Here is a 21,205-nt window from a genome sequence, read left to right on the forward strand (position 1 = left end):
AGCTAACAGTAACCTGGCTGGTAATTTAACATCAGGAAATCCAGTAATTAGAAACATCATCACAACAGATAATTTCATTGTGAAACACAACACATTAATAACATTTTGTTTACTCTTTCTACAAACCCAAAGAATTTTACCCAAAAGGGTGGCCACGTACCAGCACATGGGTTCCCTCTTCATGTGCAAGACTTACCAGGTGATATCTGTAGCTTTTTTCAAACTTCATGTACTTCAAGCAGTACTCGCAAATCCATAGCTTGGGCTGCTTTCCATAGTCCTCAGGGAAGGGAGAAAAGTACCAGGCATCGATCTCAAAGTTGCCAATGTGTATCTTATCCACATACTTCACTTTTGTTATCTTCAGAAACAGAAGTTTTATCATAATGGAAAAGAAAACAAGATAACAGGTTCAAATGCATGTTATCTACAGTTCTGCCTGTGGTGTTCTTTTCCAAGTGAATTATTCAACTTTCGAGTATAAAATAATACAAATTGAACAGTTAACCATGGTTCTATACAACAGGGCATAACGTTTTGTGTTTATTTCACTATATAGTGCTTTCGAGTGGTTGATAAAGTAGGCATTGGTTAAAATCTGTTAATTTCGTTGGTTGACAAGTGGCTGGGAGAACTTTTAAAAACAAAAAATAAAACAGTCGCAAAAATCAAATAAGATACCCTAAGGGGTAATGTGGCTCTTACCCGAAGCTGACAAATTGGTAGTGCCCAACATGCTTTGCTTTATGTCAGCCATTTATGTACAACTTGGGAGCATAGGGACTAGTTAACAGACAACGGGAGCAACAGCAATTCACTTAGGAATATAGTAAAAACGGACGAGATGGCAAATCTGAAGACTGCAAATAACTTTCTGTAATTCATTAAGGAAGTTCATAATTTATCTCCAGACTAGAATCGCAAACAGTACTTCCACAAAGAGATGGGATTGCAAGAACATAAAGTAAAACAGTGCAAATAGAATTCAAAGAGTGAGAGTTTCTAGGTAAACTAAAACTAATACGTAGGTTCGCCCTTACTAGTAAAAGCTACAACGTCACAGTCTGGGCATTTACGACAGTAAATACTATGCATCAAACTTAAAGTTTAGAATGACCTTCATCACTAGTGCTTTAGAGGTAAAGGGTAGTGTTTATAGCAATTAATTTTATATGGAGCGTGAAGCTACAGCTTTTGCTGCGTCTAAGCGCTGCAAATAAAACATTTTATTTACCCAGCCTAATGTTTCTCAGTCAACCTATGAAGGATTAAAGTTTTAATGTGCCAGGTTCCAAACTTGTGACCAACATACCACATCAGCAGACTGCTTAAACTAGAGTCATTTGACCATAGGATCACCTTCACCTCCAATTGAGTGGACCCTAGGCTAAACTAGAGGTCATATTTCACAGCAGAATGAGATTGGTGCAATTAGGCTAGAAGCAGATTGTTTAGAGATGGAAAAACCTACCAAACAAGTATCAGTTTACAGGAAATGGCTTTCTTAATTGTGATGTTTGTTGTCTTCCTGTTATTTATGTTCCCTGAATCCTAAAAATCACGGTTGTTAGGCATCCAAAATTAAAGACAAGAATACTTCTGTGCACTTAATTGTATATTGTGTCATTTTATTATATACACAGTATTTGCAGGTTGTACTGCATTTTATTCATACTTTAAATAGCCAACACTTACGGCTGAAGCTTTCTCAAGGCTGAAAATCCAATATAATTAAACATTATTTTAGAACATAAATTTTATATATTTACACATATGTGTACATTTCACCTTTGTGAGCTGTGATTTTAAGGCACGTTCTCAGGTTCTGAAAAGATTTGCTTTGCTTAGTGTTCAAAGGTGAAAAGGGGAGGAACAAGGGGACGGGGTAGATTTCTGTGGTGCCCATATCCCAATTAGTTTCCACTAAGAATCCCCCCCCCAGAAACAGACCATGGAAATAAGAATAAGTTAAAGTAGGGAGAACGAAAAATGCTTAGACCATATATACAGTCAGTCATGTGCTAATAACACTTTGTAACATTCGTCCACTGGCATTCAAGAGGGATTGATACCTCTTTTTAGTGCAATTCAGCTAAGTATATCCTGCTTAATGTACAGAATAATGTCCTGGATTGATCCTAGTTGAATTGTTGGCGCTGCAAGGGAATCAGAGAGAGGGGGTGTACTTTAAAAGTTTATATGGGCGCAGTAAGCATAGTTGCACTTGCGTGAGACTGCGCGTCACGTTCGTGGACAGATAAAACAGAGGAAACCAGAAAAATGAAATTGTATTACACATCAGTGCTTCGGTTCCTTAGTTTTAGCCTTTTGCAGGACTGTAGGAATTATGCCCTAACCTGGTGACCTTCTTTAAACACGTCACTAACAGTATAGGAGGGAAGTGTATAGGTTGCCCAAAGGTGCCCATGTTAGCTACACTGCTGATGTGCATTTTAGTGGCCTATCAGGGGTTAGTAGATTATAAATTACAATGTAGCAAGGGATAAAGAATACCATCCTTAGTTGAGATTAGGCTGTCAGTTGCCGCTGCACACCAAATTTTTAACTGCGAGGAATATTAGTTGCTCGTTTGTATAGGATACACAATAAACATACAAGCGACAAGTCTAGAGGATGAGCCCTACCTTTTCCTTGTAAGAAAACAAGGAGCAAAGTCTGGGGTCTGGAGCAGTTGCAATACACATTGGATCTGCTGTGTCGACGTTCTGAATGATCACCATTTTTATCCCAGAGGCATCTGAAGAAAGTGCTTTCTCCATTTTCGTATTCGGGAATATCGGTCTCGCTCCAGATGGTGTTCAGGCCTGAGCCATCTTGGAGTGTTGTATAATTGGGTATAGTGCACATATGAGGCCATTTGTTTTGGGAGTTTGGAGCATAGTATGGAGAAATAAGGAAAAGCAAAATGTATTTCCCCAAGCAGGCGAGCAATGCCATCTATATTTTGGTGCATAAGCAGTTATTTGGAGTTTTAACCGTAATTGTTTTAGGACTATCTGTAGGTCAGTCAACATCTTCTAGAGAATAGTGATTGTGCTGTATGTAGATTGGTGAATTTAAGGGGGGAAACAAGTGCACTCCTGTTCTTCCTTCTTTTCTGTAGTTTAAACCATCATTTGAATTATTTCCGTGCAGATCGGCTACGTAGTCTGCCCAAGTACTACTGACTCGTAAACAAAACATGAACTGTAACAGGATTTTTCGCTCCGCCGAACGCACAGCATTTACGTGGTATCATGACCCAGCTACTTAAAGTTAATCAAATTTCAATCAATATTAATCCATGTACTCCAACAAAAGGTTTTATCCAATGCTTCACTTTATTGTATAGTCACATGTGGAACTCTTATGTAATCGACCGTTTCTGCTACTGCAAATATGCCCATCCAGGCCTTTTTCCACAGTATGATGAATACATAAAACATCCGTAACAGTTAAAAATATTAACCCAATGCATTTCGGGCGCGATTTGGCCCTTCCTCAGGGGTTCACTGCAAATGTTAAAAACATTGACAAGAACTAATGTCAATGTTTTTAACATATACACACTTTAAAAACCATAGGTTTCACACACGTTATAGTTAGGAATTAGCATTTAAAAAACCTTGCAAATTCACTTAAAAAACCATAGGTTTCACACATGTTATAGTTAGCTGGACATTTCACTCGTGAAAAACCATTGAAATTCCCCCGTTATAGTTAGTGCAGGCAACTATAACTCACGCGACCGCAATCCTCTGCTGATGACGTCAGATATTACATCACTGATGACATATGTGTCTTTCTGAAAAAAAAATATTTGTAATATATGTATAGCTAAAGATTAATGGAAGAAGACATGGGTAAATAGGTGTCTAAATACAGTGATGTAATATCTGACGTCATCAGCAGAGGATTGCGGTCGCGTGAGTTATAGTTGCCTGCACTAACTATAACGGGGGAATTTCAATGGTTTTTCACGCGTGAAATGTCCAGCTAACTATAACATGTGTGAAACCTATGGTTTTTTAAGTGAAAATATATATATATATATATATATATATGAAGCATAGTATCAAAATAGCAAGAAACAATACACCTTGTATATATTAACATGTAAAGATATAATCATCTCTTTACAGAGGCTTACCTTATTTAAAAAGGTTCCGCAACACTGCTTGACCAACAGCGGATTTAGCCTCTGTCGCCAGATCAAGACAGTAATGCTGTGTAAAAGTGTGCACATTTTTCCAGGTCGCAGCAAGGAAAATCTTCTCCAAAAGGAGCAGTAGATGAGGACACTGCCCTTGTGGAATGTACCTTGGGTTTCACAGACAAAGGATGCCCAGCTTTAGTATGGCAGAATTGGATCGCAGACGCAATCCATCTTGCAATAGTGGATTTAGTGACAGCTGTTCCTGGCTTTTGACCACCATAAGAAATAAACAATTGATCCGACTTTCGGATGGACACAGTACGTGAGATATAGAATTTCCAAGGTATGGAAAGTCTTTTCAGCAGAGGAAGACGGATTGGGAAAGAAAGAACGCATTATAACAGGCTCATTAACATGGAATGTAGAGGGTACCTCCGGAAAAAAACTTTGGATTAGTTCTGAGGAGAACATAATCATTGGTGAATTTTAAATAAGGTTGCTCGATATTAAAAGCCTTAATTTCACTGACTCTCCGAGCAGAAGTGAGTGCCACTAAAAGAGCCGTTTTCCAGGAGAGGTACTTGAGGTCAGCTTTGTGAACAGGCTCAAATGGATGCTTCATGAGCTGTTGTAAAACCAGGTGAAGCCTCCATTCTGCAGGAGGAGCTCTGATGGGTGGAAAAGCTCTGAAAAGCTCTCAAAAGACCCTTTAGGAATTGTTTGATCAAGCGATTAGAGCAAAAGGATGCAGTTCCTGCAGAACATCTGTAGGTCGAGATGGCCGCTAAATGTAGCTTAACAGATGTAAACATAAGACCAGACTTAGATAGTGAAAGAAGATAAGGAAGAACTTTAACTGGAGAGCATGTTAATGGGAGTATATCTTTGTTACTGCACCAAGAACAAAATCACTCTCATTTCAGAGCATAAGTCTTTAGAGTAGAAGGAGCTCTTGCCCTTGCAAGTATGTCTCTACAATCCTGAGGCAAATCTAGCTCCTTGAATTCAGTCGATTTAGAAACCATACATGTAGATGCAATAGGGCTGGATGAGGATGAAGGTTCTGGCCCTTGCTCATTGATAAATGCAAAAACAACAGTTGATGGACATAATGCAGAACAATGTCATACATTCACCCCAGTACAGAGATCTGGGCCTAAATCCATCGTTTTTTTGCTCACCATGCCATTCCAGTTTGAACCTAGCCATATGTAAATCAGTCTTGACCCTGTGCCTCATGGGAACAGTCCAGCCCGAACTGCCAAGCCAGGTCCTCCCTGGACTGGAAACTAGGACCGGTTTCGGGGTTTCAACCCTCTTCAGCCAGGATAGCTTGATTCCAGTGGCATGGAGAGCACGGGGCCCACGTCTGGGCATACCCGTCCCACTCGGGGTGACAAATGCAAAAACAACAGTTGATGGACAGAATGTAGAACAATATCATACATTCACCCCAGTACAGAGATCTGGGCCTAAATCTATCGTTTTTTTGCTCACCATGTCATTCCAGTGTGTCTTTTCCTTGCTCATTGATAACAGGGTCGGAACAGCAGAAAGGCGGTATAGGTCTGCGTTCGGATAGAAGAAGAAGCTCCGTGAACCAATGCTGACGCGGCCATCGCGGAGCAATGAGAATCATGCAGCATGGTTCCATCTTGAGCTTGCGCAGAAGTCTTGGAAGTAACGGAAAGGGGGGGAAATGCGCATGCGAAGATCCCTGTCCATCTCATCATGAAGGCGTTCCCCCACGAGCCCTTCTCCGGTTCCCAAATTGCAAAGAATGGGAACTTCCGATTGTTTCTGGAGGCAAAAAGATCCAAATTTGGTCTGCCCCACATCTGAAATACGTGTTCCACAAATGATTGATCTAATTCCCATTTGTGACAGGACTTCGAAGCCCTGCTCAAAGTGTCCGCTAGACTGTTGTGAATTCCTGGCAAATGTTCCACCTTTATTTAAAGAAAAAACAGCTCTCTGAGCACAACCTTGTTTCAGAGTACAGAAAGTCCTTCAATGCAACATTTGGTCTAAGGACCCATATTTATAATAAGTGTAGAAACAATGTGAAAAAAGTCCTCGGAGGATTCAAAATATTCCAAGAAAATCACCGGACAGGATGCAATAATCATCAGAGTTTCAGAAATTGTCCTCTTTATTGGTTTATGAACCCAAAATCCAGTATTCAAACACAGCCGTCCAGTATCCAAAGCAGCCAACACGTGTTTCGTCCGTACTACATAGGTACAATGACTTTCTCAAGGCTAAATATACGTTTGATAAATCCACCCTTCAAGCACGATATCAATGATAAGATGTCAAGTCAAATAAACATCACCATGGTGTATAGATAGAAGTTCACATGAGCTCAAAGTCATACGTGCATCAATATTATATATGTTGTCATCCAATCCTAGATATATATTCACACTGAAATAGAGTGTGAGTATTATATGAAGAGCCGTGTAGTGTTGCTCCGTAATAAGCCACGCACCTGATAACGCTGAAAGGCAGCCGGAGTGTTGGGGGAGCCAGTACCCCCGAAACGGAGTACAGAGGCCTGAGGGAAGCGGGGCCTAGCGGGGAACACAAGCCATAGGCCGACTCCACCAACAGTTTCGCTATGCATGCGCCCCAAGACTGCGGCAACCTCCAGAGACGACCCTCACCTGACAAGTGACCCAACGATGTCCTCAGTGAAGAAATGGGAGAAGTCCCTAAAGGAGATGCTCACCAAGGGATCCCTATCAAGTGAAAAAGGGAGTAGAGCGTCCCCAACCTCAAAAGCCCACGTGGACCCCACACATACCACGATCTCTGTTCTCCACATGCCCGCATACTTGTATGATGGGCAATGGACTTTAATAGAACCTTGGGGTCTGTTGGTTAGGGTTAGGGAGGGATTGGAAGGGAGGTGGGGGGATGGGATAGGGGCAGGGGGACGAGGTCTCATGTTCGAGGGTGTGGTTGGGGTTAGGGTGGGGAGGGCGGGGGGAACCGATGTGCTGTCCCGGGTGGGGTCCCCTCACGAACCTGACTCACACTTGAACGAATTCAGGGCCCAAGGGCGTCAACGTGGGGACAGAGGGCTCATTCTCCTACAGATTCTGCAGCCGTCACTCGACCATATATCATGACAAATTCCACACTGCAGATACTCACCCTCAATGTGAAGGGGTTGAACAACCCCATTAACAGGAGGGCCACCCTGTTCTATTTGGAGAACTTAGGGGCATCAGTGTGTCTTCTGCAAGAGACCCATCTCCTTTCCAAAGATTGGCACCGGATGAGGTCCAGAGCCTTTCCCCAACAATTCTATTTCTCCACACTGGATAAGAAGGCAGAGGTGGCCATACTGATTGCCAAGACGTTCCAGGGCACAGTGGGCGATAAGGTAGCAGAAGTAAAAGGCCGTCTACTGGCACACACGCTCTGAGTGGGAGGTACTCCTTTGGTAGTGGGTACCCTATACGCCCTTAATTCAGGGCAGGAACAATTTCTCAAGGCGGCATTGTCGGAGGTCCTCTGCTCACAAGACAGGAGAATAGTAGTGGGGGGCGATCTGAATTTGGTCATGGACGCAGAGAAAGACCGATCTGGTCAGTGCTATGGACAAACAGGGGCACTATCCCAATCAGGGAGGGAATGACTAAGGGACAGGGGCCTGGTAGACATGTGGAGGGCGTCTCACCCACAAACCACACAGTTATCCATCTATTCTAATGCACACCAAAACATATGCCAGATTGGATCATTTCATAGGCTCCACAGGACTGACATTGTACCAGCGGCACTCTCAGATCACAACGCAGTGACTGAACCTTTCTATGCCCCCAGCTCTCGGACAACCGGGGAGATGGCAACTCCGTTAAAACCTACTTCAAAGAGCAGGGGTGTCGCAGTAACTCCACAAATGCATCACTGACTACCTAGCCAGGAATGATACCCCGGACATATCTCTCACAGCCCTCTGGGGGGACCTCAAAGCTGGTGTGCGGGGGAACTGATAGCCATTTCCACCGCCGAGGCCAGGGAACGTAAGGAAAAGAGGGAACTCCTCACAGCCTGGGTGGTAGAGCTAGAAAGAATACATAGCTCCACTTGCGCCCCCAGAGTGTGGCGCCAATTGAAAGCGGCGAGAGTGCAGTTAGCAACTCTGGATTTAGATGGGGTTCAATACGCGGCTCTCCGACTCCGGCACTCCTATTATATAGGGAGAGACAAAACGGGGCGTCTCCTCGCCAGCAAACTTAGGGCCTGCGCCCAACGCAGAAAAATACCAGCACTCCAGAACACCAAGGGGGAGACAGTGGACCGGGATGATGAGATCGCAGACGTCTTCCGAGAATACTACTCTATGCTATAAAGTAGGACCTCACACACGAACGGGAACAGGGAAGCCTACCTCCAAGGAGCCCCCACGACAGGGCTGACCCCGGGGGAGGCAGATGCCCTAGATGCACCCATCAGGATTGAAGAAGTGATCAGTGCCATTTCCTGTCTCAAACCACTAAAATCACCGGGTCCCGGTGGCTTTTCAGCGGGATTTTATAAAACCCTCTGCCCACTCCTTGCTCCAATTTTAACGCGGCTTTTCAACTCCTTCCAGGGCCTGGGGACTATCCCCTCTGACATGCTGGCTGCTGATTTCGTGGTCATCCCGAAACCAAGGAAGGACGCGACTCAGTGTAGCTCATACCGCCCGATTTCCCTTCTTAATCTCGATTTTAAACTGTTCACTGGGATCCTGGCGGCTAGATTGGGCTCGCGTCTACCCGGCATCATTGAACCGGACCAATCCGGCTTCATCTACAATCGCCAGAGCAGCGACAACACCAAACGCATACTGCATCTAATAGATAAAGCCCATCGCATTAAGATGAATGCTCTGCTGTTGTCGGTCGATGCAGAAAAGGCCTTCGACAGAGTCGATTGGGATTTTCTAGACGGCTCACCTTGGCATTGGAGATCGCTTCAGGGCCTGGGTATCGAGCTGCTACGATGGGCCTAAAGCCACAGTCAGGGTGAACGGCACGACCTCCTGGCCTTTTGAACTCCAGAGAGGCATGAGAAAGGGGTGCCCGTTGTCACCACTTCTCTTCGTGCTTTATGTCGTGCCCTTAGCACAAAAAATCAGGGATAACCCTGACATTCTAGGGATCCAATTTGGAGTGGAAAGACATACAATGAGCTTATACGCCGACGGCATCTTGGCAACCTTGGAGCCTCCCGAACGGTCGGTGCAAGCTTTTCTACGGGTGTTGACCGCCTTTGTCCTAGTCTCCGGCTTCAAGATAAACGTGGGGAAATCCACGGTCTTACACCTTGGCCGCAGTGCGGATTCTCCTGGGACGGGGCTTCCTCAGTATGGGGAGCTTCGGTCATGTGACACAATCACCTACCTAGGGATAGACTTGGCCCCTCATATCATGCGAACAGTAACACAGAACTATAATAAACTCCTCTCCCAAATCCAGAAAGACCTCCGGCAATGGTAGAAGCACTCACTGTCGCTCCTCGGCCGGATTGCCGCAGTAAAAATGAGCATCTTACCCAAAGCACTGTATATTTTCCAGACCATCCCGGCCTGGCCCCCACCAGGGACCCTCCACAAACTACAGAAAGCGGCGCAACACTTCATCTGGGCAGGGGCACACCCTCGTATGCGCAGAGATCTTTCCCACATACCTGATGAAGGTAGGCTAGGTATCCCAAACTTTCTAGACTACTTCAGAGCGTCTCAACTTCGATACCTGGTAGAATGGAGCAGACCTGAATCTGAAAACCGGTGGCTGTTTAAGGATCGGGCACTAGCGAAGCTCTCCCTGTGGAAGGTGCTGTTCCTGAAGAGGCCAGATAGACCGCCAAATCTTAAGGGCTCCCCAATCACGAACACGATACTACGTGTCTGGGATACAGTAGCCATCAAACGAGGACTCACATCCTTCCCCTCCCCATTGTCACCCCTATTCGACAACCCAGAGTTTACACCGGGGTAGAGGACCGGGCATTCACGCAATGGCTGGTCACAGATTGCAAATCGGCAGGACATCTCTTCAATCTGGAGGGGTTTCTCTCATTTGCCGACGTACAACAATCCTACGCAATCATAGCACTAAACCGATTCCAACACTTCCAACTCCGCCACTGGCTCCTCCATCCTGACGTGCTGCCACTGGTCGGTAGAAAGCTCACAGCATACAAGCGAAGGCTCTTAACAAAATCCTCTGATAAAAATATGATCTCCGAACTGTATAATATGTTTCGTCCACCGGCTCCCTCTTCTCCCTCTGCAGGACAAAGGCATTGGGTGCAGGAACTAGGGAGAGATCTAACAGAGAAAGAATGGCGCAATATCTCCTTCCGGGCCAACCACACGGCCCGTAACACGGCTAGCAGGGAAGCTGCGGTTAAAGTTGCCACATATTGGTACTTGACTCCAGCCAGACTACATAAAGGAAACCCGGACCGTAGCCCGACGTGCTGGCGGGGTTGTGATGTGGAGGGTACATTGACCCACCTACTGTGGGACTGTATGGAACTGACGGGATACTGGAGCTCTGTTCTGGACGACATCGACAGGCAATTCGAGACCGAAATTCCCTGATTCCCTGCCTACACACTGTTAGGGCTTCCCAACCCAATCACATACTCACTGAAGTCGCTACGGGGGAAACAGGTGGGCCTAGCATTGAGAGCAGCTGTCCAACACATCCTCTCCTTGTGGGGCACGCAAACCCGACTGACCCACACAGGATGGCTCCATAAATTGTGGTATACTGTAGGCATGGAACGCATTCAAGCCTCCCTAACGAACTCAACAGATTCATTTAGAACCACTTGGCGTCCCTTATTGTCCCCATTGGCGTTAGAAATGAGCGAGGTGACATGCACATAATACCGTCGCCTCCTTTGACTCACAGACACGCAAGCTGTGACTGAAACCACTCAATCCGCCTGAGGAAATATGAATTTTGTGATCAGTTATGTCCCCTATCGTAGACCCCAACGGCTCCATGTGCATGCTATGAGTACATGTATGTTCCCTCCAGTTCCAGTTTTGAAGACGCAAATACATGTGCGTCCACCATCAACATGTCCTCTTTCAGATCCGCCATGAATGGGTCAGATATTCCATTCCTAAGTATGAAAGGCCACCGACTTTATATGGTTCACTTTCCACATTTTACAGATTCAGGCGAGTAGGCCCTGAATTCTGTCATCAAGCCTTTTCCTGTCTTCTGCCTCTGAAAGCTCCAGTCTGAGCCTGCATCTGTATCTATGAACTTTGTCCTACTCCCTGCGCGGCTAACGGTGCCTGATCCAGCCTGTTCCCTGCCAAAAACTGTATTTCACCTTCAAGATTATCTACTCCGCTCCTCATCCGATGCATTCCTGTCTAGTAGTTTAGGTAAACATTCCTCCAGCTACCGTGCAAGGGGCCAGGCCTCGCTGTCCTCATGCAAGTAATTCATGGCCCTGTTACCATGGAATATTCCTACCCCCTCGCATCTCATGTAGACACTTAGACGCTTGTACACGTACTAACAGTCAGTATAGAATAGATTCTATCCTAGAGACCTTTCCTTTTGGATAACACAGTTCTTTAAACATAGGATATTAGATATGATTTGGGATTAGGTTGACATAACCCCCAGACTTTTGTCTCCACATGTAGAGCTAAATGTCAAGTCCCCTTCACCCTCTAGTTGCACGTCAATCACACGTCATGCGGCTGCGCGCGCATCTCTGCCAAATATTTCTGCTGACATTGCAGGATTCTCTTATGGATCCACCCATTTGTGACATCATGTTTAATGACGTATTTTAGTTACACCCATGTTTACGCCTTTTTTGGTTACGTATGCATATTTTATCTCTCTTATCAACTGTTACGCCGCCTGCATCTGTTACACTATAATGTAATTCTTATAAAAGTGATTACCTGTCAATAATGTATGCCCTTCCTTCCTGAACTTTCGTGGTGATGGAATAGAAGCCTACAATTCAAATTGTATTCCTTTATATAGGAATAAAGCCTTTTAAAACCTCTAATACCACGGATTCTGCCTCTTATATTTACTGAGTTATTCTTACTAGACTTTACCGCATAAAAAATAGTACCGGTAATGTAATATTTACCACATAAATTGGCGCCCGAACAGGGACACTTTCTCATCTCACGCGCCGGAGGTGCGTTGCAGGCCCGGTCTCCTGCCATAGCTGAACGGACAAAAACGCGTACCTGCAGGATTTCCTGTATCTCCCTCCGGCCAAGCGGGGGCGACTGAGGCTGCGATCAACACCCAGACGAGGCGGTGAGAAGTGCGAAGTACCCCGACCAGAGCGTAGCTGAGAGAGCAAGATCCGAGGTATACAGAGGCCCACCAGGTTCCGAAGTTCCGAGTCCAGTCGAGTCGAGTTCAGTCCGGTCCAGTTTCAGTTCCGTTCCGAGGCCTTCCGTTCCGAGCTACCCGGTGAGTACCATTACCGGGGAGGCATTTAACGTGCACATAGTCTGTGCCGGTCAAGACGGGTTTGGGTACACAAATCTGGTCTGCACTGTTTCAGCAGTGTATCTGTACTGTTTAGCAGTATATAAAGTATGTCTTGCATATAAATAAGTATTATCTAGTGTCAGTATTATGTCAGTAACTAGTTTTCTATTAGTTATCATCGTTCGTTAAAACTGTTAAGTGTTAAAATGTTTTAATACGTTCTATATATTGTGGTGTGAATGACTGTTCATTATTGTGTTCCTTGTATAAAGTGTGTTCTAGTAATAAGGTCTAAAAATGCCGCTCTTTTCGAAACTAAGACAGATCAAAACTAGAAAAGGGGTACTCGAAGAAGCTGTTCCCATTCCACCTAGGGATACTCCAGGGTACTTTATGTATCATAAGCATGGCCTAGATGCCGTATTATTTCTTGATTTATGGGTGGACTACACCAAGGATTTGCCAGAAAATCAGAGATGGCCCGCAGCTGGGACCTGGGATGCAGATTGCATCATGAGAGTAGAAGAAGAATTATGGAAAAAGAAAGCCAGACAGTCACAGAAAGATGCCATTGAATTATGGCGTAAAGAATCATACAGACGTACAGAAAAAGCACTCAGACAGGAAGAGAAAGGTAGAGAGAATTTAAATAAAACCCGAGAAAAGCTATTAATTGAGGAAGGTACCCGAGTAAACTCAGAACAAGTAGATAGACAAAGAAACACTCTTATGAATGGTATGTATCCTCTTCTGGCCGAAGGGTTACCTAAGGCTACCCCGGAAATACCAAAAGACTTAACTCCTCCATTGCTCCCGATAAAAGCACATCCCAAAACACATCCCAAAACAGCAAAGGACGTTTTCCTTTCCTCCTATTTAGACGACGTAGCTCCCGAGTATGCTAATGCCATACCGCACACACCGCTTGCCGATGGTGTTCAACACCAAGAGCATCCGTCTGTATCCCCGCGACTACAACCTCCTACACAAGTTCCCACAGGTCCGTCTGTGTCTACAGTTTTTCCCACATCTACAATCTCTATCCTACGTCCAACGAATCCTTTCGTGCCTAGCGCCTCAGATGGTGCTACAGGAGGTACGACAGACATGTTTGCCACCCCGCCGAGAAATAAACAGACCCTTAGAGATTTAGCACTCCAACGTACACCCCAATTAGCGACATCCGACATGTTTAAAGAACAGCTTGTGGATTGTAGATACGATCCAGTGCCAGGTAGACAGGACAAATTGCTCATATCATCACTACGTATACGACGAGCTACATTGTATTTAATGACGATACCAGGAATGGTTGAACACCTAGACAATATATATCGCTTTGTCCAAACAGGGCGAGGTTCAGAAAGTGTTAACGAAGCTATGGAATACCAGAAAGTGGATGTACAAAGACAACTACTACGTTTTTTCATAAATTGTGTAATTAGGAATCAAGACAGGCCCGGGGCAGATCATGACACCATGCAAAAACTTGTCAAATGGGGTCAGAACATATCAGAAGAGAAACATGATAGACAGGCGTGTATAATCGCCATGTGTCGAAAGATCCGCAAGGAAGTAGAACGAATACATAAAGAAAGACGAGAAACAGACAGAGTAGAATCAGAAGAGGAGGAGGAGCAAGAATCAGAACAATTAGAGACGATAGCTTATGTAAGTAGAGGAAGACCCCATAATAATACTAGAGGCTTTAATGATCAGATACGTCCAATACGTCCAGAATATAATAGACATTTTCCAAATCCTATGTTAAATACAAAATCCCCCGAGCACCTATTCCAAGCCGCTGATAAATTACTCCGAGATCGAAAGGGGTACCATATGCTCGATTCCATGGACGAACAAGAATTAGCTAGGTCAGCAGTACAATGGGCTGACAGTCCCAGCGACTATAATGATGATGTACTTGCACACACGTTTCTGAATCTTGACCCATACGAACAGCGTTTAGCTAGTATATACATGATTCAACACCTCCTTATATTATATAAAAGCCAACACTCCGATCCAGGACCCTTACCTGACATATTGACAGAACTACTCACGAATATATGGAGAGGGTCAGGTACTGATTTGATTAAAGAAATTCTAGAATTTCGAAACCAATATTTAACTTTTGTATGCCCAGAACACGTTCCAGTCCCCATTATGGGAAGAAAATTGTATCACATAGATAGACAGAACCCGTTACGCGAAGTGCACCCAATCAGAGGTGACGGTAATAACTTTACACGCGTGTTTGTGTACACGCCTATAACTAAACTGGAATTATTAGAAATGAAGAAAGTAGTACCCAGCCATGACAAGGATCCAGCAGGTTTCCACCGTGAAATAAAAGACATGTTACTCATGGGAGAGTATACCTACCCCGACATTATGAAAATATTAAAAGTCCTATTACCCGCCGGTGTTTATGAGAAACTTAAAGAAAAGGAATGGGAGGTGGGAGACCAAAAGATAGATTGGACAGCATTAGAAAACGAAGAAAGGGCCCGAGCTGCAGGAGCAGGACTTGGGGAAAAGACTACAGCACTAGCAGGACTACTAGTGCAGGTACTGCCACGTTTATTAACTACGAAAAAGGAAGACTGGGGTGCAATATCAGCCTGTAAACAAAAGCCAGATGAAGACACTAGTGATTTCTATTCCCGATTTGAAAAATGTTTTGGTATAAATAGTGGCATAAAAGCCAGTAGTGAGTCATATCCACATCTGTTTGTGACAAAATTAGTTGAAAATTCTCTGCTACAAGTCAAGCTAGCATCGAATCCCACTAAAGAGATTCAGGGACTAATCCTCAAGACCACCACAGAGGGTCTCCACTCTGGTTTTCTCTCGAAAAAGGAATTTAATTTTCTAAACGTGAAATCAGCACGCACCCCTGTGATATACACACTCCCTAAAGTCCACAAAAATATTTCAAACCCCCCAGGCCGCCCCATTGTTTCTGCTTGCGGCTCAATCTTAGAACCACTTGGGTCTTATGTAGATTTTTTCATTAAAGACTTTATCCCCACTACTCAGTGTTTCGTCCGAGACTCAATGGCAATGATCAACATGATTGAGCATCATCCATTTGATCCCCTGACTGAAACCTTGTGTACCATGGACGTTGAGTCGTTGTACACTAACATTCCTCAGACTGCTGCCCTTTTGGTAATCCAAAGAGTATTGGATTCCCGCCCACGTCCACATGCTGTCCCCAGTATTTTTATACTACAGCTTCTGGAACTCTGCTTAACCCGCAATTTCTTCAGCTTCAATAACACCTTCTATCAGCAAATAAAAGGCACATCGATGGGCGCAATTTTTGCCCCTAATTTGGCAGTGCTATTTATGGACCAACTTGAAACCAATGTGATTCTAACAGCTTCCAATCCGTTCTCCCCTTGCATCGTGTTTTGGCGTAGATACATCGACGACATCTTCATCATCTGGAGACAAAACGTCGATGTTCTACGTCAATTTTTACACTGGCTGAATAACAACTGCTCAGGTTTATCCTTTACCAGCACCACTGATACAGACTCCATAGCGTTTTTAGATCTTACCATTTTTCATGATAATGGTGAACTACTTACACGCCTCTTTCGTAAACCCACAGAACGCAACACCCTCCTGAACTACACCAGCAATCACCCTAGGGCCCTAAGAGACTCATTGCCGTATTCTCAATTTTTGAGAATTAGGAGAAATTGCTCCTGTAGGGCTGATTATTTCAGAGAATCAGCTGTTCTGGCCTCCAAACTCAAAGACAGAGGCTACCCAAAAAGAATCGTAAAAAATGCTTCCAAGAGAGCGTGGTACTGTCCGCGTGAAGTGCTGCTGACCCCTAAACCCAAAAAAGACCTGCAGAGAATTGCGTGTGTGACTACTTTTTCTCCAGTATCTAACAAATTAAGAAAAGCGATACTGCATAATTGGCCTATTCTAAATGCAGGGAATCTCACCATCGAAAAACCAGTATTTGCTTTCAAAAAAAGCAAAAACTTAAAGGACCACCTGGTGAGGGCTGCACTACCTGTCGCTCCCAACACCACTCTACTTTCGAGCTGGGGTCTGTCCCCCATTATTGGTCACTCAAAATGTGGTTCATGTAATGTTTGTGTGTTCACCATTGAGGGGAAGAGTTTCACATTTGATAATATTACAGTGCATTGTCAAGCTTTCACAAATTGTAATTCCTGCAATGTCATCTACCTTATCCAATGTCCCTGTTTGAAGATATACATTGGACAGACTACACAAAGAGTCAAGACCAGAATATGTCAGCACAGAAGCCGTATCCGATGCAAGACACAGAACGCCCCCCTGGTTGAACATTTCAATGAAGCGAATCATAGCGAGGATGACTTGCGATGGACTGTCCTCAAATCACTGAAGTTGCCCCAACGCGGTGGCAATATGGTTCAACTTTTAAACAGAGAGGAACTAAAGACAATCATTCGTTTTGATTCCATCAACACCGGACTCAATAGAACAGAAGATTGGACATCGTTACTGTAACTAAGTTTAATCTATAATTACCTGTGTTCCATACTAACAGTCACTCATAGATAGCTTTACTATCAATGTTGGAACTCCATGCTTTAACCAAAAATGTAAATATGTGAACACCAGGCTCTGGTGTCATTTTTTCCCCTCTTTTCTCCCCTCGTTTTCCTTGCATCTCATTGATGACATGTGTAATACCCACTTCTAGATCTACTGTGATCACCAACTCTATGTTCCTCTTCCCATGGCCTGTCTTGCAATTCTCTAATGTGGTTATATGTAGCTGACAATTCGTTATTTCACAGAGCATGCTCACAAAGCCCTTCACCACTTAGTGCTCACCGTTACAAGATGTCTGCCATCGTCCTTTCCCATTCCATCATGGCCACTGCGGGTACTGTTTTGTTCCCGACCTTAGTCCTTCCTCCATTTCACCCACTTCACTCCTTCTTCCATTTCACTCACCTACTCGGCCCTTCTTAATGCAGCCACCGTCCCGTTGCTCTTTGCTATTACGCCCTACGGAAACAGCAGATTCTTGCTCCCTCCGGTCCCCAGCGACTCCTCGAGAGGTAAGCCTAGCTCCACTAGTCTTCCACGAGAGCGCCTTCTGGGCACGGCCCCATTTTGAATAATCTAATCAATTCTCACGGTCCTTTCAGCTCCGGTCCCGCGCCCTTTGACAGCCCTCTGGGCTGCTCATATTCACGATCCCAGGACCCGTGAACATCCTGTTCCGGCCTCTTACGCACCCTCAAGGTAAGCCCGATCCCCATGACGGCCCCGTCACCTGGTTCTGTCACTTCTTTCAGGTTCCCGTCAATATTTCTCTTGCCTCCCTTAGCACCAGTACTGCACATTGCCCGCTGAAATCTCCGTAACGAGTTCATCATCCTCAGCTCCTAGTCCGACTCCTTTCGGACCACGCCTAAGGTAAATACTTGTCCCGGTTCGATCCCCAATTGAATCACTTCATCTACCAGACTCACTTCATCCCCTTTTTCCCCCCCTTTTTCCCTTCATTCAGATCCCCCTGCGTGACCTTCACGTACCTTCCACGAGCTCCAGGCACCCATCGAGTTGCTTGTCAGGTCAGCGCACCCCGTCATAATCTCATCACTGCGCCTTGTTCATTGACGTTCACACTGTTCTCCTTCCTTAAGCACTGTTTGGAATCGTACTCCTTCTCGGTCTTACCGCCTCACCCCCTGTCATCCCACCTCGCGTGTTGCTACCCTCGGATCAACTCATTATGCCACACATGATTATTCTGGCACACTATTGTTCTTCACCCGCTCACGCCTTCCTACCACCTGTTTCACTGACGACAATGGGCACAATCCACGATCTTTTGTTGCCCCCTCACTGTCTATGGCCTGCTCGGTATTGTTTTCACAAATGTGCGCCACTGCACACAGCAACATTGGCACTCCTCGCCGCATGCTCAACCTTACGTTCTAGATTCACATGGCGAATTGTTCCACATCATACAAACGGTGCTTTTAATAGAGATGCTTTAAGTAAGGTGGATCATTTTTTGGTTTATTTATTATTTCCTTGTTGTTTCTTTGTTTCCTGTCTTATAACCTTACAGGCTCCTTGACACCTCCTATCAGGCAACAGTACATACTATAGTCCTGATGATGATCCCGTAATATTGAGAGCTAGGGATCGAAACGTCGACCTTTGTATCAAACAGCACAAGTTAACCACTGTGTAAAAACTAGTGTGTTGTTTGTTGGTATGAGCTTACGTAGTATTGCCATGTAATTGTAAGCCTCCTCTTGCTCTTGTTCCAACCACTCTCCTTGCCTGTTTTTCTTGTGTCTATACTCTCTAGTCTTTTACCTTTACGCTCGGTACAGGATTGTGCCGTTTGCTACCCCTGTTGTGCTCTGTATTCCGTCCATCATTGTTTACCTCGATTAAATAAATATTCCTCTGTCCGGCTGGACATTGGACAACCATCCATAGCGCTCACTGTAGTCTATGTTGAAATATTTACACTATTTCCTCCTATGCCAAGGACCTTTGTTATTTAAAACAAGTCAAGAATAGAGTATTGAAATTCGAAAGTACATGGCAAGGTAATACCCCATCACAGATGTTACAGATGTTACAATATCACCACAATAGAATTAGAGAAGAACAAGAACACGAACAAAGACGTATGAAAGATACAAAAATGAAAATGCTTGTGGCTCAGTCAGTTCCAGCTGATGGTCATCAAAAGGGTGATTCCGCAGGTCCTACGAAAGGGACATGCAACTATTGTAAACAACCAGGTCATTATATACACGATTGTCCAGTCCTGAAACATAATATTGCTACAGGTATAACCCAGGAGAGACCACGTCCACCTAGACAGGATCAGAATCAACAACAAATCCCTCAGCATGCACAACCTAGGTTAGCTCCGCAACAACTAGCTCCGCAACAGGGAGCTCCACAACAGACCGTAGCACCACCACAAGCGCAGCCTATTGCTGCAACACAAGCAACAACACAACAGATGTATCAGTATGCACAAGCAGATTATCCCGATTATCAGCGATATACATGAAATAGCCTAGAGAGGGAAGTTGGCTTACCCCCTATTGAGGTTCCTGTAGACCAAGAGGGACCTTATGTACATAGTGAACTATTAGGGGAAGACAGAAAGTTTTTACTTGATACAGGGGCAAGCAGAACAACTATAAGACACAGCGAAGTTCCAGGGGCACCCCTCTCAGGCTCACAGAATATTTCCCTTGGATTCTCAGGAAAACCCATAATTAATGACGTAACACAACCTCTTCCACTTACGATTGGTCCATTGACACGTACTACAGATTTATTGCTTACTAAATCATGTCCAGAAAACTTGTTAGGTATAAAAACATTGAAAGCTCTAGGAGCTATAATATGTTGTTCTCCGGAAGGAGTACGACTATTTCTACGTGACTTTAAAGGTCACTACGTGTCCAGAGACATGGATCACCGATTACAGAATTTACCTTCACATTTATGGGCACAAGGCCCCACTGATGTTGGTTGCATGAATATTACACCATATCGTGTCACACTAAAAACAGGAGTAATACTACCACGAATGCGACAATACAAGTTACCACCCGATGCTGTTGTGGCTTTGCTGCAAATCATTGACGAGCTCATTGCACAAAGAGTGGTTGTCGAAACCGACTCCAATGTATGTAATTCCACGATAATTCCGATTCTTAAAAGAACGGATCCAAAAGCATCACCAGTATATCGATTAGTTATTGATCTGCGCGAATTAAATAAATGTATTGTACCACAATACCCTGTGGTCCCAGATATCTCGTCATTACTAACAGCTATTGACTCAGAAGCAACGTTCTTCACTGTAATTGATCTCAAGAATGCCTTTTTTAGCGTCCCAATAGATCCGGAAAGTCAATATCTGTTCGGATTCAGTTTAAATGGACGAAGCTTTAAATTCACACGCGCACCTCAAGGTTTTACAGAAAGCCCTAGCATCTATAGCCAGGCATTGAAACGAGAACTTGACAGTATCCACATGCCAGTTAACACTGCCTTGCTTCAATATGTCGATGATCTGCTGATCACCGCCCGAAGCGAACCTGAATGTGAAAAAGCGTCACTGACGGTTTTAAAATTTCTGGCCGACAAGGGGCACAAGGTGTCCCCTTCTAAGCTGCAATTCTGTGTCCAGCGAGTTGTTTACCTTGGGCACTCGCTGTCCAAGGAGGGAAGGCAGCTTACACCCGACCGTATCCAGTTAAACGCTAACATGCCACCACCCAAGACACAAAAAGAGGTGCGGGCTTTTATAGGCCTCACTTCATACTGTAGGCAGTGGATCCCTCAATATGCATTTCTAGCAAAACCACTCATCCAGTTAACAACACAGGAGGCAGCCACATCGACTGTCCTCCCTTGGACTCAAGAACATACACACGCCTTTGAAAGCTTAAAGAAAGCTTTATGCCAAGCACCTGTTTTAGCAACACCATGTTACAGTAAACGGTTTACACTCTTTGTTACAGAACGCGAAGGT

The 21,205-nt window shown here is 44.6% G+C and overlaps 1 protein-coding gene across 4 annotated transcripts in view; it reads right to left on the reverse strand.

The window, feature by feature from the left end:
* KAT8 (lysine acetyltransferase 8) overlaps nt 1-21,205 on the reverse strand; it is a 236,767-nt gene that overhangs the window by 143,693 nt on the left and 71,869 nt on the right. For all 4 annotated transcript variants that reach the window (XM_085618705.1, XM_085618706.1, XM_085618703.1 and 1 more), the window contains exon 5: nt 197-361. In XM_085618705.1, coding sequence (XP_085474831.1) covers nt 197-361 — 165 coding nt within the window. The remainder of the gene's footprint in view (nt 1-196; nt 362-21,205) is intronic.

Source organism: Triturus cristatus, chromosome 7 (assembly GCF_964204655.1).
Source record: "Triturus cristatus chromosome 7, aTriCri1.1, whole genome shotgun sequence".
NCBI lineage: Eukaryota > Metazoa > Chordata > Amphibia > Caudata > Salamandridae > Triturus > Triturus cristatus.